This window comes from Branchiostoma belcheri, unplaced genomic scaffold, assembly GCF_001625305.1.
Source record: "Branchiostoma belcheri isolate BF01 breed outbred unplaced genomic scaffold, Haploidv18h27 scaffold19, whole genome shotgun sequence".
NCBI classification, from domain to species: domain Eukaryota; kingdom Metazoa; phylum Chordata; class Leptocardii; order Amphioxiformes; family Branchiostomatidae; genus Branchiostoma; species Branchiostoma belcheri.
This window is the reverse complement of record NW_017803379.1, coordinates 2588259-2609727: the sequence shown is the minus strand read 5'-3', so window position 1 is coordinate 2609727 and position 21469 is coordinate 2588259. Positions and strand designations below refer to the sequence as shown.

Below are 21469 nucleotides of genomic sequence, written 5' to 3'. Positions count from 1 at the left end.
ACTACAAGTCTAAGTCCTGACTTAAGCAGCCCAAGGGACACCTTATTTTGTTATCTGATACATTAAACTCCACTGATGACACGCTACTTATTAGAATGTTGTTATAACTCTACCAACTTTCTAAGCCTTTATAATAACTTAACTGTTGTCCCTGATTATTAAACAGGATGTACAAAAGTTTCCACCATATTTTGGACCCAGAAGTGTGGTAATATCTGCACTAGTATTCTATCCAGATGTATGATCAGTCTAGTTAGATAGAATTTCCAATTACCCACATTAATAAATTCTCTCTCACAGTGTTTTTTTTCTAAACTGGTAAACAGTTTTATCTGCTTAGGTCTCATGTTTCAGACTTAGTGTCTACATAACAAAGCCAACATGTACACTGGGGACACTGATTCAGCCAAATACTCAATGCCATTAGATTTCAGAATGTCTCTCAGTCTCCCATCTGGAATCAGTCCCTTTGTTCAATACAATAACTGATTCTATACGTTGCAGAAAAAAACTTTGCCATGAATGTCAAAAGAGGTACGTGGGCGGATTGGCATTACACAACTAGTCTTGAGTTTCACCTGATCAAATCATGTCATACAAACATGCAGCCACATGATTGGGCTTGGGTGTACAATTTAAAGTGCGCTGAACTTCCATGTCAGACAGTTTGCCATGGCAATGAGACACCCATGTCCAGTCTCGTAATCTTAAATCATTATCAGGCAGTGGCAGCAAACGTTTAACCCAAAATGTTCAATCAATGTGGAAGAAATGTCAAAGTCAGCACAGGTGTAAAGGAGGGAATCATAATCAGGGAACCGAAGTAAAGTTGGTAAAAAAAGGACCCTAGGCTATCATTTCCAGCTTTGGCGTGTGTGACTCGTATGAAATTCATCCAGTATACATTACAATTTAAAAACTACCCGTTGAGCATTCTGGCTCTTACTGGACAGTTGAAAAAAGTTCTGAAAGTTCTAAAGGCCACAGGCATTCTTCTTCTACTCATCCTTCCCCCTCTAACATGATTAACAAGATGTAGTTCCATCAAAAGTAAGTCTGATGCCTGAAGTCCTTTTCAACATCTAGTTCTCCCTTTGGCTAGCTACAGAGTACATTGACATACTAAGTGCAGTTTCTAGAAGCAACAGAATGTAGTTGAGTGAAGTTGAGTAGTAGCTCTTAAATTTCTAAGAAAACATCTATGACTTCTGTTACTATCAGTAGTAATGTGCAATATGCACCAGCAGCCATGACCACACTAGGTTTTCTTCTGAATCAGTGATAATATCTTAAACTGCTTTACTAATAGAGAACAGGAAGGCTTATACATGATTGTACAAGTCACGTACCTCTCTGGTGGGGCTGCATAAACCGTTGCAGGAAGGGGTAGAAGTTGAAGAGGATCAACTGCAAAAAAGGAAAAACAAATATACAACTTATTTCATAGTATTTTAACAGTAGCTAAAATCTCTTTGATAGGTGCAAGTGAATACTACATGATGAGAAAAAAGATTGTGATAACAAATTTTACTACATTCATCTCGTAAAATACAACTTATCAGCTGTATTATGGCCTGCTCAATTATGCCAGTGAGTAAATGGGGGAGAATGGGTAAAGCAGTAATGATCAGCCAGACATGAAGGCGAGAACTACCCTGACAGCTTTTCCCAGAAGACAGCATAGTCTAGTGAAACACTTTATCTAACCACAAGGGCAGTATGTCATTGGGCAAATCATAACTGAAACTATGTTCCTTTTATCTTTCCACTTTACAGAAATGTACTTTGATAACTGTGTTCTGCAAGTCTACATCCAATTTGTATCTATTGCTATTATTTTTACCTTGGTGTCTTTGATGATATTTTGGCTCGACTAAAGCCTGCTGGTAAATTTAAGAGGAGGCATAGTGGAATGAGTGCATTCTTGAGAGGACTGTCTCATGGTGCCATTATCAATCACAACTAAATTAGATTTTGATCCTGGAGATTTCACACTGGGTACAAATGGAGAGGTCTGGTATAGAGGTCTATATGCATCAGGGTCAGATGAGTTTAAGGCCTGCCATCTCTTTGTCTGACGTCAAATCACTGCATGGTGCACTGCTCGTTTTCAGGAGTGTAAGTGTCCTGTCTCTTTTGATAAATGTATTAGTTCTTCCTTTTAGTCTTCTTTGAAAACTGTCAACATCATATGGATAACAGCCAAATTCTTCTGAGTTGGGGTGAGTAATTAAAAGTGCTTCAATGGTAATGAACTTAAATAGTACATTACCTGGTTGGTACTGGAATGTAAGGTAAAGGAAAACAACAGTCTGAGGCTAAAAACTCAGATCTTAGACCAGTGATTTTCTCGTGTGACAGGTAATGTTTGAATAGAAAATTTTCTATTACATTGTATATTGTACTTGCTGCCTGGGATTCCTAGCGCTTTCAAAGATGGCTGTCAACAATGTCACACCGAAGCAAACAATAGACCTTGGTTTGCAGAATAGCATCTACGTCAATCCAGACTACAGACTACTGTGATGACTGCAGGTGCCCCTTTGCTTCTAATTTGTGACTGAAGAGCCAGATGTGCTCTAACCCCTGAGAAGATATCACCGACCTCCAATGGACTACAAGGATTAGTAGGATAAGGGTGTCATATTCAATCATTTTTGCAATATTACACAGGATTATGTGAGAGGAAGCGCCCCGGGCTTCTGAGACATACGAGACAACAACAATGTCAGGGACAAGATTCCTGTCGCCAGCGATCGGCAAATGAAATGGAAAAACTGCAGAAAGTCTGGAAATGTTATTATAAGAATCCCTTTGAAGTTGAAAACTTTCAGCTATAAAACTTCACAGTTAGAGACATGCCACACTTAAAAAGGAAAAGAAAACATGGTTTTGTCTTAGAAAAGAAGTGCATGGCTAATCAGATTAACTATCACTATACATGTGACCATTGCATGCACCAGCAGCAGGCATCACTCATGACAAAATTCCAAACCATGTTGCAGTATGCTATTTTTAAACAGTGAATACAGATGCTTGCTGCTGGTGCATTTAAAATTGTACATGTACCAAAGCATTGGTTCTTCAATGGCTTGAACCTTGAATGTGGAAATCAGGTACTATGTCAATGGCTATCTAGACCTTCACCTTATAAGTGACCTTCAGATAGAATCACAACCACAATCTACTGAAGAACCATTTTCTCATCTTCAAGCAGATGTCTGATGGAAAGAGTGTTAAAGTTAGAACTGGCCATCAAGAGAGAGTCCTAAGTCAACCAGACAAATGGATACTGCCTGGACAATTTGATACTGCCTTTGCAGCCACCAAAAGATCTGCTTAGAGATTACCATTTCGGTCAATAGCAGAGACGTTTTCAGATGGCAAAGAAAATGACAAAATGTATCTTCTTTTCAAAGAGGGGGTTACAATGTTGGTGCTAGTGTATGGTCCTGCAGTCTATCAACATTGTTTACTAAGTCCAGATGAAAGACTTCCTGTTCCCATACATCAAACCTGTCAGACCAAAATGACTTGACATAAGCCATGTATTGTCATGACCTTCACGTAATCTGGAAAGCATTCTACATTAGACATCAACCAGATGATCGTGCACCAAATAAATGGTCCTGAGTTGTGTCAAATCTCAATCAAGCATGCCAATCAAGGCCCTGCAAATTCATTTTACTGGTTCTCGGACATTTTGAAGTAAGAATCAATACCAAGAGTCAAATTGAATGAATATAATATGAAAACTGATGGCTGAGAGGAGAACCTGAATCTTACTACATGTACATGTACATGTACTAGTAACTTCACTTCCTGCAAATATGATTATGTTAGCTGAAGTAATTGGCTTTGAGCAAGAAATATTGGAATGAATGCATGTGTCGGTATTTCGCTGTGCCAAGTCTATCTATGCCAGGTGAACTTTATATACCCTCATATAGCCACATTATTCATTGATCAAAGAGTTCAAGAACAAGATAGATACAAAGGCAGGAGACAAAATTGGCAATGGCAATATCTAAAGATGTTAGTAAAGATGAAAGACTTTCTGTCAAAGGTGGCATGCCAATAACACTTCTTTGAGAACTCCCACTATATATCAATAAACAGAACAAAGTATTAGGGAGGGATTGATTCACTTCTGAGATTTTGCAGATTATGTGCTCAAAGCACATCCGGTAGCTAAGAATGTGTGACCTTTTGTTCCATCAATAATAGATGATGGGACAACAAATAAAGCCTGTTATTGCTCTGATCAATGCATTATTCTCAGTTACAGCCTTCCTTTTCAGTCTAATTTTAGAATTTCGACATAACAATACATAGTTTCGTAACAACACTTCAAACTGGACAATAATTCTTTGTATGGATATTGTATCATAAATATCATAATGTATACTTTGTATAATCATTGGAACTTGCTTTATGCAATGAGAGCTGAACTTGATTTTTTACATAAACTTTATGGTAGAAGCCATTTAGAACCTAGTATATATTATGAAATAAGTACATAATTGAAAACAACACACCACAAAATAAGCCAAGTTATGAAATGAACCTTTTAGATGTCATTAGCAATATTGAATACACCAAAAATACCTATAAGAAGCTGAGCTTTTAGATGTCATTGATAAGGTAGTATCTACTAAGGTAGCATCGACTACAAAGTAACATAATTGTACATTGTGTCTGAAGAGTTCTCTAATGCAATGTCTTCCAGTAAAATGCACTCCTGCACATCTAAACTGTGCATAACTACATTTGTAGGGGAGTGGTGCACCAGAGATCTCTCAAATACAATCATATTATTTCAAAGTAAATGTTAATGGAGGTTAGATCTTAAGCTAATAAAAGCTAATTTTCTACAGCTGCTGACTCCTGTCTGTCATCAGAAAGTTCCTTGTTCTTGCGAAAGTTGAAATATCCAGGGCATACAGCCATTTTAGTACCAATTCATCATGCGCTCCCCTGGGTACAATTAGCATACGTTCTGCCTGAGCAACATTCATCTTAAGTCAACTCTGGAAAACATTTTCTAACATTAGAACTGGTGTAGCTCTAGAGAGCTGTAATTCTGTATTAAATATTTCTTCAGCTGAAACTCAAGGTGCGCTAATCAAATTATCTGGTGTTTGTTGGCGATTTTTTCTCATCAATCAAGTTGCTTTGTTCATCTTTTTGAGCACCAGGATAACAAATTTTCCAGAGTGGGCAATTCATCATGCTGAACAACAGTTTAAAACCACATGCCAACCTATCCTAAGTCTCAGAGAGGCATTGGGAGGTAATCAGTGATGACGCATATGGTGTTATTTGAGAGAAATTTACTTTGGGCTTTTCTCAGAATGGATGGATGATGCTATTATATAATGGCTGCCTAGATCATGATCAGAATATGAAGTCACAGTAATTCTGCCCATCACCTGGTGGAGTCCAATCAAACGAGAGATGAGGTCCATGGTCATGAGTCGGACTTCAAACCTCTCTGTCGATGATTCCAGCTGCTTGAAGAGCTTCTCCGCAAAGTCTGTAGTGGGCAAGATATACAGCACAAGCATGTAACAACAATAAATTCTATACATTGTATATATACTCCGGTATATATTATATAATTGGAAGATAAGATTCAGGCCATGCAAAAGACCCTTCCTCTCACACACTTTTCAATGTATAATTTATATAACCTCTAATCTCACTTGGAATTAGCCTCAGTGTGCTTTTATGACTGTTCTATTTGTTTGAGCAAATAATTTGAGGGAATAAAGTGATTTTACCTTGTGGATCATGTAGCAGATGGAGTGCAGAGAAGTTGAAGGGTTCAGCTTTCTTCTTCTTCTTGTGTTTCTGTAGAAAATATGGAACACGAGTCAGGGAACATGCCACACTTTTCAGAAGGAAAGAAATAATACACGTATCATGGAAAGTCTGCATTGGGTATACTTTACAGTTTCTGGGAGTAAACATACAGTCATTCAAGTTTTTTTCTACTCAACCTATGTTCATGTTGCTCTCTTGTTGAATCTTTTACTTACAATGTCACGACAAGCAAGGGAATAAAGTTGAGCTGCATGGTGGTCCTTTCAACACACTGACACATGGACAAGCTGAGTTCAATGACAAGGCATTGACCTCTCAAGTACCACCTTTCTCAAGACTGTGATTGACCCAATGGAGAGATTTATGTCGCTAATATCCGGAACAGAAACAGCATACTATATCACTAATCTCCTTCTGACAGTTCATTTGACCCCTGCTTGTATGTCACCGGTAGCTGTTGGATTTAAGTGAAGTTGAAAAATGTGCCAGTGCCAATTTCTTGCGTGGCATATCTATCAGGGGATGAAACTAGCATGCAAACAAATGTAAAACAGCATACACTAACAGATCATGTGGATAGCAGTCCAGCTAAGTAAAGGAAGAATGTATCTTTCATGTACGTCATGACGTTTGATGAATGGCATTCCTAAGACTTTAACTTCTTATGCAAAATCAAGTTTGTGACTCATTTTTAATCTTCTTACAAAATTTGACATGGTAGATGTAACAAATTGAATGTACTTTACCTTGGTTTTGCAATTTGCATGTATAATGCCTGTTACATATTGGGTTCACAAATGCATCAACTTGAAGACAAAGTATTTAATGTCTTCACTAGCCTGTGAATTTTTTTAAGCGTTCAAGTTTTCAAAGGTGAATACTTGCATTGAACAATGGCAGACATCTGGCTTTCTTCAACCTTAACAATGACCACACTGACAAGATAATGGGTTGTCTGCCTACACAAAGATACATGTAGTCTAGTCTGTCTCCTTGATGCCAAACATAGTAATTCATGCAGCAGAACAAATGTACCCCTGGACCAGGTGTGTGTCTGGTCATCATCAAGACAATTTGCTTAATATTTAGTCAACTAAATAGCTATGCTATCTGATAGTCATCTGTTTTTGGACTGTAATATTGATGGTCTGCTATAGCACTGCAGCTTTGGTCCAGAATGCCAGGGAGGTGTGTGTTGGCTTGTGTTGGGATCAAAACATTGGATTCTAATGGATTTTATCAAATCCAGACCTTGTCAATGTCAGGAATTTTCACAATCCAGTTACTCCATATACAACTCCACTGTATATGGGTGTTGTAAAGGTACAACATGACACTGTGTACCAAGCACAACATGACGGAATTCATCTTTGTACATGTAGGAATCCATCTATCTCCTTGGACAGCGGTAGCACTTTGGTTGGTCAGAGCCAGGCTTGTAAAGTGCAGTGTCTATAGGGTCACTAAGTCTTTTAATCCTTCACATGTCCATATGTTCCTTCTAATGGTAGTGATGAAGTGAATGCTACAGTTTCAAATGTCAAGTCCTGAGACCTTTCCACTCTTAGTACTGTTACTTTTAAGTACAAGAATATGTTACCATAGCTTCTGATCAGCAGTACTGGACAAAATGTGTGGTGGACTGCACTGAATCTATTGTGATACATTATCATTGGGTCAGAGCAAATCTTTCTCTTGAAAGTTTCTTCAAAGGGAGAAAGCCTTGAAATTCCTACTGACAGTGAAAACTCCTCCTAACCAACCCTTCCTTCAATGTCTCAGTCGGTTCTTCCTACTTGCTTGTTATCACAACGTCCTGTTAGCTTTGTACCTTTACTCAAGCATTTCTCCCTTTGAAGAAATTTAAGATTTGCTCTGACCACATGTTACTAAAAGAGAGACACCTATACATACCATGTTGTACCCAAATTTACAACATCAAAATCCAGTGGAGTTGTATTTGGAGTAACTGGACTGTGAAAAATTCCTAATATTGTTCTGCAGCTGTATAATGATGATGATGACATGAACATTAAACAGACCTTGTCTCACGTATCCTCTTGATCAGAGGCTGATTGAAATGTGTTCCACAGAGGGATGTCATGAGGGCAGTGTTTAGGGCAACATGGACCAATCAGTAGGGTTAATAGAGGGTGGAAAACGTAGGTCAGGGATTAACAGAGCCACACAAGGACTCGAGTGATTGATGAAGATGAACCGTTGGGCTTGCGTGGTACAAAAGCTATGAGTAAGATGTAACAGGCAAGTGGGAAGAACCAACTGAGATGTTGGGGGAAGGATTGATTAGCATGAGTTTTACCTTAAGGAATTCAAGGCTTTTTCCCTTTGAAGAAACTTTAAAAAATTTGCTCTGATTGGCTTCTGTTTTATTTTGGAGGATAAGTTGCACGTGTATGATAATTCATATCACTATCATAGAGATGCATATTACCGGTAATACTAATAGGTGTAATTTCATCGATCCTCCTTCAAAAAGTGGAAATGATCAGGACTTTCTGTAACTGCTTCATACATCTGAATGCAGCAGTCACCTGACTGATTTGCAGATCCAGACAAAAAATTCCGGCACTTCAATGGGTGTACTGTGATCACTGCTCGTAATTGAAAATATACTCTGAATGCTTGCCAATTGGATAATGTAGTCAACTGATTAAAGCATAACAAGACACGGTATTACCCACCACAGGCTGTGAGGATATTCCTTAAGTTTCTATTCTATCAACATTCTACAGTTTCACACTCAAGTTGCTCTACAAAACCTTGTAAGCACCTGTAACCTTTCGAAGAATACATTTGTATACCAGGTGCAATGAATGATACTGGAGAGTCGTGCAAAATAATTGCAGGAATACTAAGTAGGCTTCTGTTAAGAGTAGGCGTGCTGACAGTGTCTGTGTAGGAGTAGAAAATTACTGTGATTGATATTAATTGGAACTTGAGAAAGGACATTAAAAAGTGTGGGCATGCATTTAACATGCACAGCAAAAGGTTACTGCAGACATAAAGATGTTTGTAGCACAGTGGTAGCTCTTCCAAATGTGACCCAGGTTCATGTCTCACTTTAAGGCATGAAAGTATGTGCCTTTCAGAACTGAGCCCGAGAGACTGGCTTAAATGTCAGCTTTTTGCCTGATGCTACCTTTCCACCAGTGCCAATACAAGTTCAATGAAACAAAATCCCCCTGGATATCGGGGAAGAATATGAACTGTAAGATATGAGCTGATGGATTAACCAGTAGGTGGAAAAAACACACATCTTCACAGCTCAGGCTACACCAATTTGATTTGTTGGTTCTTTGACATTTTTAGTGGAATTGTTACATTCACTCTGTCTCTCCTTGAAACTGTTTGGTACAGACATTTGCATCAATGTTCTTTTCATGTTGACATTGATTCCAAAAAATCAGATTGGTGGTGGCCAGAGTGTAATGTCTGTACATTCTGTCAAACTGGGGAATGTTTCTATCCATCTACTTGGTGGCTTCAAACTTTAAGGCATTAATAACAATAAACACTAAAGTATGAAAAGTTCTTAAGGTGTTCAAAGTTTTGTTTTGTCCCATCCCTGCCCAGCTGTGCTCTTACCTTCAAGGCTTTCAAAGCCTTATCTAGTTTCTTCTGTCTCTTCCTGGTCTTGTGGGCGACTGTGTGTCTCAGCATCAAGTCCTTTACCGTTGGCCCCTCCTCCTGTTGTAAAAGATTATTGTTCTTGGTCAGAGATTTGAAACTTTAAGCTGACCTGATCGTTCCCGGTAAGTCAAAATTGTACCAGGTCCTGATCCCCTCAGCTGACCTTTAACAGTAAGTCATAAAATTCTCCTAATGGAAGATCTGATGATATCCTTTAAGAATGGAGATTATTTTGCCTGGGAACAAAACAATGGGAGCTAGGGTCCAGGCTTATTAGGGCTTTATGTACTGAATAGTAAAGTTCTTATAAACTTTAAAGAATTAGTCTTCCGGTATACTATAAATTCCTTCCAAATTCCCTTCTTGCTTCAACAAAATATCCAGTACATGTAAGTTCGAGGCTTTCCAAGAAATATGCAGGCATCAAAGTTTTTACATGATGTGGCACCAAAAATCCAGTGCAATCTTGGTATTTCCAACTCAGAGTACACCCGGAGGATGCCATCTTTGAAGACTTATCCAAGCTCCTTGCTGCAAATGTTTCACAAGCTTAATGCAAGGTTGAGTAAAGGTTAAAAAAGTATAGGACGAGAGATTCCTCCTTGGCTAGCTGGTGTGTTATGCCAAAGGGCGGTTATTCCAACTGTACTGATACAGATACAGACATTGACACTACCCATGGACAATGGCACCATACAAAAGATGATATATTGTACAATCATGCCACGTGGGCCTGGAAATACACGATACTGTGCCATAGTACTTCACAAAAGCTGACATAGAATCTTGGAGTGTTTATGCGGCTGAAACATGGATAAGCTGTCAGTGCACCTTTGTGTAAATATCAAAAAGGTCTGAGACCGTCAAATACTTTGAACCTTTCTCAACTCAATCTGGACATAAATCATGAAAAATGAAGTTCTCATTGGATTTGATATAAAGGATAAATCCAACCATTAAGAGTTATGATAAAATTAATATTTTTTGTCAACATAATGCCACCCTAGGCCAGTAAACATTCCAAAAGACAGCATGGCAGAATGTTTCTATTTTGCACAGATTGAGATCTTGCTACATGTCTGACTGTGTACATATCATACCAAATTGAAGGTTATCTAAGATGCCGAATGTAGGACCTGCTACCCTTTCCCTGGTACAAATCAGCTCTTGCTAATCACTGTCAACTCTTGCAGTGCAGGCTTTAACTTAACAGAGAGTAAGAGTACTTTGTTCTTCAATCACTTGAGCTTTCGAAAACTTCATTGAGGAAAGGATCTCAGGGTTGAAACATCCTTCAGTGACCTACACATGTACATGTATTTAGGCCTCTCAAATGCCCAACAGTTCCATAGCAGATTGCTTCAGAAACATAGCACTTACGGTACATCAAATGGATAAAAGTTTTTATGACAGTCTGTCAACTACTTTTTATGTCAACATGTTGATAGTTTTTTTTTTTTACTGCATTAAGAGGGAGACTGCAAAAAGTCTTTCAGACACTGCTATATATGACAAATGGTGGATCTGAGAAGAGCTATCGCATAGTTACTGTTTTTACAGCAGCTGCTGCAGTCTTCTTGCAGCCATTATTAGAAGTTTTATATTGACAGTAAAATGCCTTATATGAAAGTATGATAGACAGATTTACAGTCAATATTCCATTCCAAAGCCTTGTACACACCCTACATACAAGTATCAACTAAGCACAAAACGCTGCATAGAGTCAACTGGATTTTCCCACGGTACCTGATAACTCAAAAGTTTTTGCACTACATTCACATCAACCTGACTTCTAAACTGGCAATGCTTCTAATTATCTAGATATCTGAACTTTAATTACCAGCACTTACATGTAAGTAGTGATTGGCTATTGATTAGAATAGTAGATACTCAATGTTAGGAATTGGAGGAAAACTCTAAAAACTTTGTTCTTGACTAAAAATCTCATCCAATGAACAGTCAAAAGTGAGTTCAAATGTATATATTCAGCATGGAAGTGGACAATGAAATCCTGGATGATGACTTTCTTTATCATGTCAGAACACACTACACAGCAATTGGGCAATATGAAAATCCCAAAGCCTGCTTACTGATGTTGGTGTATCAGCCACAAAGGAAATCATGTAGCTGTGAGCTACTGATAATGGGTCAACAGAGAATTTTTACCAAACAACTATCATACCATAGATCTCGAAGGAGTCAATGAAGGACATTTACCTTTACCTTTAAAGACATACTCAAGGAAAAAACTAGTGGAGAAAAGACGCAGCAAAGCAGATATGGGCTCTACTTGGACATGGCTAAAATGTCATTGCTGTACTTTGGGAAGCCATCATTTATCACTGTAATTCACATGGCAGCATTGGCTCTGCTGTATGTCCCTTGTGTGATTTCAAAACTTTTTATGGACCCAATATGAGTAGCTCATCAGAGCTAAAAAACACCAATTTGTGCAAACAACAAAAAGTCTTATACAGAAAGTTTGACAGTGTTGTAATTGGTTGAAACACTTTCAGTAGTAACAACTTGGTTGCTGTAATTTCTCTTTTCAACATGACAATGAGAGGATTTCTATGAAGTTGTAATTCCATTGGTAACTGAGACAGTGGTCATTTCAGACATGATGCATATGAAAAGAGACATTCACAAAAAGTATGTACCTCAGACTCTGAATCACTGCCATCCTCCTCATCTTCATCTTTCCCAAGGAAGAATTTCAGCGCAGCAACCATAATCTGAAATTAAGGAATCAATTATTGGACAATTTGAAATGAACAACTATTTTTTCACTCAATTGCTTGATAATGAGAGAAAAATATTCAGAATTCTATTTTTTGGCAATCTGAAATTGAAAGTGAAACATCACAAAGTGCAAGTGAGCTCAACAGTTACTGTGGTTGAAAAGACCTACCTTAGTAACTTTGGAGAAGCAAGCTGTGGCAATGACATTAACTGTCTTCGCATCATTCCTATGGAAAGAAAATAACATCAATTTTTCCTGAGCTACCTCTTACAAATTGAATTCAATTAAAATTTTACATGCAAAGAGCAAGCATTCCCTAATTGTAATCTTTTTGTTAGACAAGTAGTCATGCACAAGTTACTTTTGATACAAACTTTGAACTTAGAAAACAATCAGCAACATTCAATAAAAATGACAAGCAACAACTTGTGACAAATCACATAATAAGAAACATGCAACCTTAAGGTCTAATATATAAAAAAACTTAATAATCTCTTACCACACATTTCGGTGGTATAGCTCAACCATCACTCCCTGAAGGTAAGAGGATATTAAGGCATGAATTACAAATGATGGCTTTAGGACATACAGAATAGGTGTCACAGGATTTGTTTCAACACGTGCATGGCAAGTAAGTTGTAGAAGTGGTACAGGATTAGTGACGGGGACAAAAAAGGATGACGGTATAAACGAAGGTCTTGAAATAAACGAGCCACACTGTGCGACAAAACACTGACAAATACACATGGATTGATTTCTGTTCATAGGAGTCCATTGCCAGCATCCCTCTCACATCTGAGCCCTAGCAGCATGCCAAAGTTCAATACATATAGACATTGCTGGCGGTTTGAAGATAGCAAAGACAATCATTCTCTGTGCTTCAGTTCAAGCCCCTTGGCAAAATGAAAGTAGCTTTGATCTCATGAAAGATTTTGCTTTGCAGGTGTATGTCAACACTTGACAGGGGATGTGTATCATGTACCGCTGCATCTCTAAACATAAAGACCTGTTCTAATACAGAGCCTGACATATCCTCACATAAAAGTTTCTCTTGAATCTTAGATAATTCAAGTGCATTTGTCACAGGAATGTCAGACATGTTACATTTTGTACACTCAGTGTATCTAGGTGCAGCTAAACATTATCATTAACCAAAAAGATAGCATGCTTAGTGCTGTACATAGCCTGTACTCTTCTAATGTACTCTTCACAAGTCCTCAGCTATCATATACTTAGGTCATAATTACACAGGGTGTAGCCCCTGACCAGGCTTTGAAGTTAGGAAGACACCTGCTGTCATGGTCACAATTTAGACTCCCCCTAGTGGCACTACCCTGTAGGGGTCCTTTGGCTGTTCCTTTGAACACCCATCAAATTTTGTTCTGTGCATCAGTGATGTAAAAAAAATGGCCTGGTAAACTGCCTGACACCAGGAGGGAACTGTCAGTATTACCACAAGTAAATTACGGGGTATTTTTGTCACTGGACCCTGATTGATTTGAACCCCCGTTTAAAAGATTTGGGAGCTCGGCCATGCCTTGGAAAAGGGCCCAGATGTATAAAAACAGCCTTTATACTACCCGGCAGGGCCCCTTTCTCCAACTGTGACCCAAGCAATTACATGTACATGGATTCCATCAGTCAATAGTGACCATGGCTGAATGCTAATTTGCATCCGCCTTAGAGCATTGCCTATGGCCTACATAGTTATTGCATCCCTATTAATTTAGGATATTGAGAATAATCTGTCCGTGACTCCCTTTAGCAATAGTGATAACTCGAGCTCAACAAAAAAAATCAATATCACCAACCAACAGGATGTAATAATTACAAAACATTGTGACCTCATGTTTCACCTTACCAAGGTCAATTTTTTTACCTCAGGAAACACTGTCATGTTCTCTGGAAGGTCTTAAATTCATGGATTAGACAAGGTCAGAGCAACACTGACAAATTGCAAAAATTTCAATTGCAGAGCTTGAGAAATGTCCATAGGGTCAAAATGGGGCCATACTATGACAGTGCCTGCTGCCCCGAGGGAGTCCTAACAGAGGGCAATGGACGCTCCCATGGCCCATTACCACAAAATACATGGGCTGTAAGTTATCAATGTCTATTCCTATGAAGGCAATGTGTAGGGGGTAATCCTATAATGCGTTGGTAATGACATTGACATCCGGTAGACTATCTCCGACCACACACAGGGAGACTCCTGTTTACTATGCTGTCTAAAGCATGAAATTTGTGGCTGTAATTCAGCTTCTAACAGGCCAATCTGTATTTCTTGCATACACCGTGGGGAGGGGCATTACTTGGAAGTCATATAACTGAGAGGGCTGGCATTAGAAAATGGTTTCAGTTCATGTTATGGTAAATATGGCTGCTTTGGTAACTCTTTAACTGACTCGTTAACCATAGAAATGTTAGGCCGAATTACGTCGGTCAGTTAGGGTCAATAAAATTGGTTAAACTGGCGATAACAAACAGCAGGAAAATAGCTCGCCAATGAGTGCTAAAGCTATGGACATTTTGGGCAGCAGCATGGCTGTGTCCTGCACACTTTTTATGGCTTGATCGACGTCACCAGTCAATGAGCCAATGTGATATGGTAAATTTGCATGAAAGTATTCCCTTCCCTCTCAGGTAATTTTAAGATTCTGAAGTTGTTTTAAAATCACGGGCTAGCCCTTAACATGACCTTAAGCTTAGAGACATGAATTGACAAATTCACATGCAAAATACCACCATAATATACGGTAGATATGAACATGGAAATTTTGATTTCAGTTTTTGTCTGTCATTTTCTTATACCTATATGTTACTTTCTGTTGACCCTCCTGATACCGCAACTCAGAACAGCACCAGTTTCAGCACCATAGAAGCTACAATTTATCAAAGTCTTCTCCAAATACACAAGGTTCCGGGTCGGAGTTTAATTCTGACCAGGGTTCCAAATAGTGCGCAGTAAATCGCCGGATCTGCAAGGTTGTCACGCTAGGTTTGGCTCCCCATAGCTCGGCGATCGCTGTAGATTTTCAACTAGGTTTTGAATTGATCAAAAAGCCTTGGGATTGTAGTGTTTTTCCGCGCGGTGAAGTTGGACGGCCAGCGAAGCGTTTTTGGTATTAGTCCGCGAGCAAGGGTGATGCGGTTCGTCTCCTGATGACCCAAATAGCTGCGTTCTATGTGGAATTTCTAGGGGTTCGCGTCACCGGATTTTGCGAAAAACTTATCGCAACAACCTATATTTTTTCTTCTGTTTTTCAGAAACAGAAAGTAGTAAGCTATTTCAGCATATAAGCCGTTAGCCTGGGAAAATTCGTTTTTTCCAAGCAGGTCCGTTGAAAAAACTGCAAAAAAACTACATTTTTCGTATCCAAAATTTACGTTAAACTACAGTTTCTACCCAAATTATAGAGTCGACGGACAATAACCAAAATTGTATCGGAAGCCGGCTGGAAACCTCCGTTGACTGATGTAATGAGATTTCCCAGCGTACTTTTTTTGGCGGAGTTATAGCCCTTCGGTCTGAGGGTGTTCGCCGGATCCACAATCGTGAAAAAAAACTCCGGTCCGAGACCACAAGGCGGATCGGTGTCAACAAATATGTCAGACAATTACACACGGGCTTGCTTCATTGCTAACCTTCACACAATGTCAGGCAGGCCTATTTTGCCATTATGTTCAAGAAGCCTGCAACTACATTGTAGGATCACTTTTTATGCACATCTGGTACCTGAATTTAGTATTTTGCGCAAGAAGCTTTTATAAATTTGTGTCACAAAATCTGTAACTTGTTGATAAGGATGGAGAGTGAGGCAGTGGCAGTTTGTTAAGTCTGCAATCCCTGCCACCTGTAGTGACCTAGCATGATAGATTGGTCGTTAGCGGGGAGGGAGACAGCTAATGGGCCACTGAGTAATACATTTTTGTACATGTACCAGCAGGAAACAAGCTGTGGCTGCCCATCGTCAGAACAGTAATTGTCCATTGAAACAAGATTCAATGGGGATGTTGCTTGTAGCATTTTTGTATGGCACCTAATTAGATTATTTTTAAAACACACGTGGCAACACCTCCAGTCCTGGCCTGAACCCCGCGTCACGTGGAACTACTGATAATTAAAAGTTCTGCCCAGAAAGTTCTACTCCTTTTGTTATTCACCATTTCCATGTGACCTGTTCTGCACATGTTTATGAAAGGAGGCACGGTACACATACACGTGAGAAGCAAGTACGCACTTCCTGCTGAAGATTGACACTGAGTCCCTCAAGCAGTCTTTTTTTACATCTTGAATCGTTGTCATAAAGATGTGACTAACAACCCCTGAACGTGCTTGTGATTAATGCCCACAGCTGGGATTACCAGGCTTATCTTTGAAGAAGAAAATCTACATACCCGGCTAAAATTGGCAAAACAAGATTGTCCCATCGACCAGAGTACATGTACATGTATGTGAAGAACAAACATTCACAAAAAGAAGATAAGTTATCACCCAACAACAGCCTTAGACAGAGATAAATGAATCAGTCAAGTTATACATGAACTTCAGGGCAAAGGCTGTTTTTCACATGCCATTTCAAGTGATCATTGATTTTGAAGCTGAAAGACACTGTCACATCATATAACATGGTCATCAGTTAAAGCAAAATATACTGCATGCAGTGGGCAGATAGCAGGGTATCGATTTTGATTCCTTATAGACTGTACAGAAGTCTGCTGAGGTGTCTCATCTACCTAATCACAAAAGATTAAGTTCCTATAGTCTCATGGATACAAAAGATGCCACATGTTTCTTTGAAAAAAAATTGTTTGAATGCCATTACTACACATTATTAAGTAAAGATATGAAACTTTAATGTTTTTAACTCACCAAGGACTGTTTTGCAGCGATGGCACTGCTATCTCTCAGCATGGTGTACATAAAGTTCTGTAATGTCTGTAAATGATAAATGCACCATTAGAACAGTCAAAATGAATTGAACAAGACTGTATCAAGAACCAAACATCTATGATTCAAACAGTATCTACTGCCTTTCATCAGTAACTGCAGTTGTCTTCTTCTGGTTCGTCTGTGTTCCTTGGCGATGACATGTACATGCCAAAATGCATAATGTTTAACTTTTGAAATCTTTTGACTGAAAGAAATTAATCTACAAGATGGAAGGTTCAACAATGCCAGCTACAATTTGTATGAGGAATTAGTCCCTACATGACCTACATTTTCAGTTTCATGTTGTAGGCTCAACTCTGTATGGACTGTTACAACTTAACAGAAAGCCCAAATCGATTGTTTCATTCATCTTGGGAATTACTGCTGCAGTTTCAGTTGGAGGGGAAAGATTTTATAGTGCTTATGTCAAGAGTGTGACTGCATTTTATAGCAATTATCAGGATTTATGGTAGCTACTTTAGATGCAATGGAGCATGGCACAAGGCGTACCGATCTGAATAAGGACACAGCTGCCAGAAATAAGAGGTAAGCAGCAGAAAATAAGGTGCATTAAAGGATCACTTAGACAGTAAATATCATTTGGTAACAATGGTGGCACATTAACCAGAAATCTGATATGTTTCCTCTGTCAATCTGGTCTGAGTAGATAAAAAAATAATGGGTTTAACATTAATCATGAAAAATCACCACGTCATATGTCATAACGTATGACACACATACATGTAAATGTAAACTTGTGGCCCAAATATCAATTTTCATCCAATGCATCCTTGTAATGAATATCAAGGTGCTGTCGCTCATCAAGATTTGGCATTTTCCCCAGAACCATCCAATTTTGTTGCACAAATGTGTCGTTTAGAGAGCTGACCTTTAACTGTTACAAATGTGCCTAGAATATAAAATGAACCTTCCTAATCAAGATATATCAGACAAAAATTGTCCCTCATTCTATGAAAATAGAGATTGAAATCCCTTTTTTTCATCCATATGAAAATCTTAATAGCATTAATACATCAATGTCAGTGAATAATCTGTACATCAAGTAGCCTTTCACAGGTCTATAATGTTCCCAACTTAAGCCCCTGTCAAACATAGCCAGATACTGCCTCCCAAACAGTGCTGAATTCCCTCCAACCATAGTTGGGAGTAGGTATGTTGACTGTGGTTGGCCAGTGTTTTGTGAGGTTGGCTTACTGTTTGGCTGTGCTAGCAGAATGTTCAAAATGTTTAAAGTAACTGTTTACATTGTTGAACTGTAACTTGTTAGATAACGAAAGGAAGAATCCCCACAACCAACTGTTGACTGAAGCCTGAAACACAATAATTCTCCTAGGCCCAAGACTAAACAGCCATAGATGGTCACAAGGGTATGAACATGGCTGTTCCAAAAACTGCCCGGTCCCCTTCGGGCTTTTGCTTACTTTCAACAGAAGCTGGGTGTACAGCTGTGGGAGTGAAGGGATTACATTGTGCAATCCTTAGATAACTGTGGCACTTTAGCAATGCATTCCCATAGGAAGAAACCAGAAAACATTCTGCCTGATCTACAAGGCTATTGAAGAGCTACATGTACCGGTAGATTGAATTTTGTTCTAGGACATCACAAGATAACAGTAACAACACAATACTGTGTACTGGTGGTGGTGCTTTAATACTGTAACTGCAAGTTAGAATGTTCATAAGAAAAGGGAATTAAACCTTACTGTATTGAGTTTGTTGTCCTTGTGCTTTGCATTGATATTCTTGATATCTGTCACTATGTGCGTGAACAGGGTCTGAAAAAGAACAAGTATAATATGTAAATACAATGTAAAATGGCAACTGTCTCAGAAAGCAAAAATCTTAAAGGAGTTCATCATTTATCCTACATTGTTCCAAAGCTATTTATACTAATGTTACATGTACATTGTTTCTGTTCAATGGTCATGAAATTCAAATGTGTGCAGCTTTGATGCCCATCTGCAGCACTTTTCAGATGCCCTCCTAACAATTATTGATTCTGGAAAATCACAGTTTAAGGACGAAGGAGAAAGAATCTACAAAGTTCTACCAAACAAGGTGCAACATTTCCTGAATATAAAACATTTTGTTTTCACTAACAGAATAAGATTACAAAGGCAGCTTGCATCTACGGCTTCAAAGCTTCCTTCCCAAGATGCAGGCATCTTCTGAACTTGTGAGAACTGTTTCATGTGCCTTTTGAAGTGGATAAATCCAATAACTGGGATGTTTTCTGTAGGAAAACCTTATAGGACAAGGTATCCCTGTGTAAGGGAGGTGATGCTTAAAAGTTATATTCTGAATTTTTGTATCAAAGTCTTCATGCAGCTGTTCCCATACAACTTATGCAGTTCTTCAAGTCTTCTAACCTGAGCTGATATTTCGGAGGTGTCCTGTGCTATTTTATGAAGGAATGCTATTCAATAACCAAAGAAGTCTTTTGTGCAAAGATCTGTTCATCAAGCTATGTCATACTGCGTTACACCAATTAAGTATAAAGCAAGTGTTTCGGCAGCAAAAACTTCCGTTCAATGAAATGCAAATGCGAGCCACACATGGCTGAAGCTTTGATTTCTTCAAGACAAGTAGATCAGGAGCACTCTCAAGACACCGTCCTGCTCCAAAATTGATGCTCTTAGCAAGGAGTACTGAAGGTTAAGGATTAGAGGAAGCATTTTCAAACATGCACCAGATAGGGGGAAGCATTTCTTGAATGAGAAGTAACTGTTTTCTCCTGTAGTAACACAAGGTTACCAGTATATTTGAAGGACTAGTATAATTATTATAAGATTTTGTGGTGTATTGTGAAAAAGACAATTCTTTGACCAAGAAACAAGTACATATGCTTGTGTTAGTCTCTTATTCATTCAACGCATGTAGATAGGTTTGCAGCTAGCATAACAACAATTTTAAATGAAGACAATTCAGCACCAAGGGCAATACTGTCAGATCCATTTGGATATGATTGAACCATCAATTTAAAAAGTTGGTGTTTGGCTTTCTCTGTAAAATAAGATCTAACACAGGCTGCATAAACCACCCTCAGCCTCCCCTCTAGACATTTAGGCATCCTGTTACTCAGGGAAAGCTTAATTTTATGAGCCCTGATGGTTGTTTGATGTAGGAGAGCTCTATAATCAAGTAAAGGACAAAGTATGAAGCTCCTTTACATATCAAGTCATGCCTAGAAGGTGAAAGAAGGTTTTCTTCGATGACTGATATTTGTGCAACAGGATTTGATACTGGACACTTGAAGATAGAAGATAAAACACAGAAGCTTCAAATGACTGTTTTTCATCTGTTGCTTTCATAATTCAATTTTTGTCTTTCATCCCCTGCTGTGTTGGAGTACAATCTTGTAGGATTTCATTATCCACTGAGCAAAATACTATAACCATAGAGTCTAGCTCTTGTTTGTAATATTTGTTGTATATCATGTAGATAACTACACATTGGTTATTTTTCATTCACAACATTACAGCCTCACATGCAACATCATCTAATGTGTACACTTATCATATACCAAACCCTGGGAATACGAGACGCCCAAACAACCACAAATTACAGGTACACAGGCCATCATACTCAATCTTTCCAGGCTACATTGCTTTAGTATATGTGAATTATGTTTGCATTGCACAAACTATACACTGGAGATTTGCTTCTTATAGTGTAAAAGGCTGTGATGGAGGATGTCTATTTGCATTAAAAGTTCCTACAAATCACATAGAAGAAGCAAGGGTCCCCTGGAGAGCTTCTTTGATCGTAAGATGTGGGTAATTCTGGTAATTTATAAGCTTTGCTTGATTGCACTGTAGTATATAGTAGTCCAAATGTCTAAATCTTTCATGTGTGACCTAAAACAGGGGTCATGTCTATTAAACATACACTAAGACATGCATGGAAACAAAAAAAACCAAAAGAATTACATATAACTGAAGGTTTATTGGTGAACAATTTGGTTTACTGTCAAACTTATTCAGGGAGAAGAAAGGAAAGGAAAAGAGGGAGGCAAAAAAACTGATGCAGGAGTATCACTAGGAGACACTGGGGCAATTCGGATGCACAGGTTGTGGGGAATTCGTTTATTACTGGAGAGTAAATATGAGTGGGATTACTACACATAAATTCAATCAAGATGCAGATCTGAAGACACCTCCTGCAAATGCCGTTCAGTAAACATTGGCTCTTTTGAGTGTGAACAAGATATGAAAATATTGCTGCTAGTTAGTATTTCATAGGTCAGGACCTTTAGTAATGGGCTGGTGCCTTACCTTTCGATAGATCTGACATTT

The 21469-nt window shown here is 38.6% G+C and overlaps 1 protein-coding gene and 1 pseudogene across 2 annotated transcripts in view; one reads left to right on the top strand and one right to left on the bottom strand.

The window, feature by feature from the left end:
• The window catches only part of LOC109467890 (protein SDA1 homolog), a 106672-nt gene that overhangs the window by 30811 nt on the left and 54392 nt on the right, over positions 1-21469 (bottom strand). For both annotated transcript variants that reach the window (XM_019766002.1, XM_019766003.1), the window contains exons 6-14: positions 18878-18949; positions 17094-17159; positions 12720-12754; positions 12389-12446; positions 12138-12212; positions 9433-9534; positions 5784-5853; positions 5433-5536; positions 1350-1407 (exon numbers count right to left, since the gene is read on the bottom strand). In XM_019766002.1, coding sequence (XP_019621561.1) covers positions 1350-1407; positions 5433-5536; positions 5784-5853; positions 9433-9534; positions 12138-12212; positions 12389-12446; positions 12720-12754; positions 17094-17159; positions 18878-18949 — 640 coding nt within the window. The remainder of the gene's footprint in view (positions 1-1349; positions 1408-5432; positions 5537-5783; positions 5854-9432; positions 9535-12137; positions 12213-12388; positions 12447-12719; positions 12755-17093; positions 17160-18877; positions 18950-21469) is intronic.
• Positions 14282-21469, top strand: part of LOC109467892 — a 51593-nt pseudogene continuing 44405 nt past the window's right edge.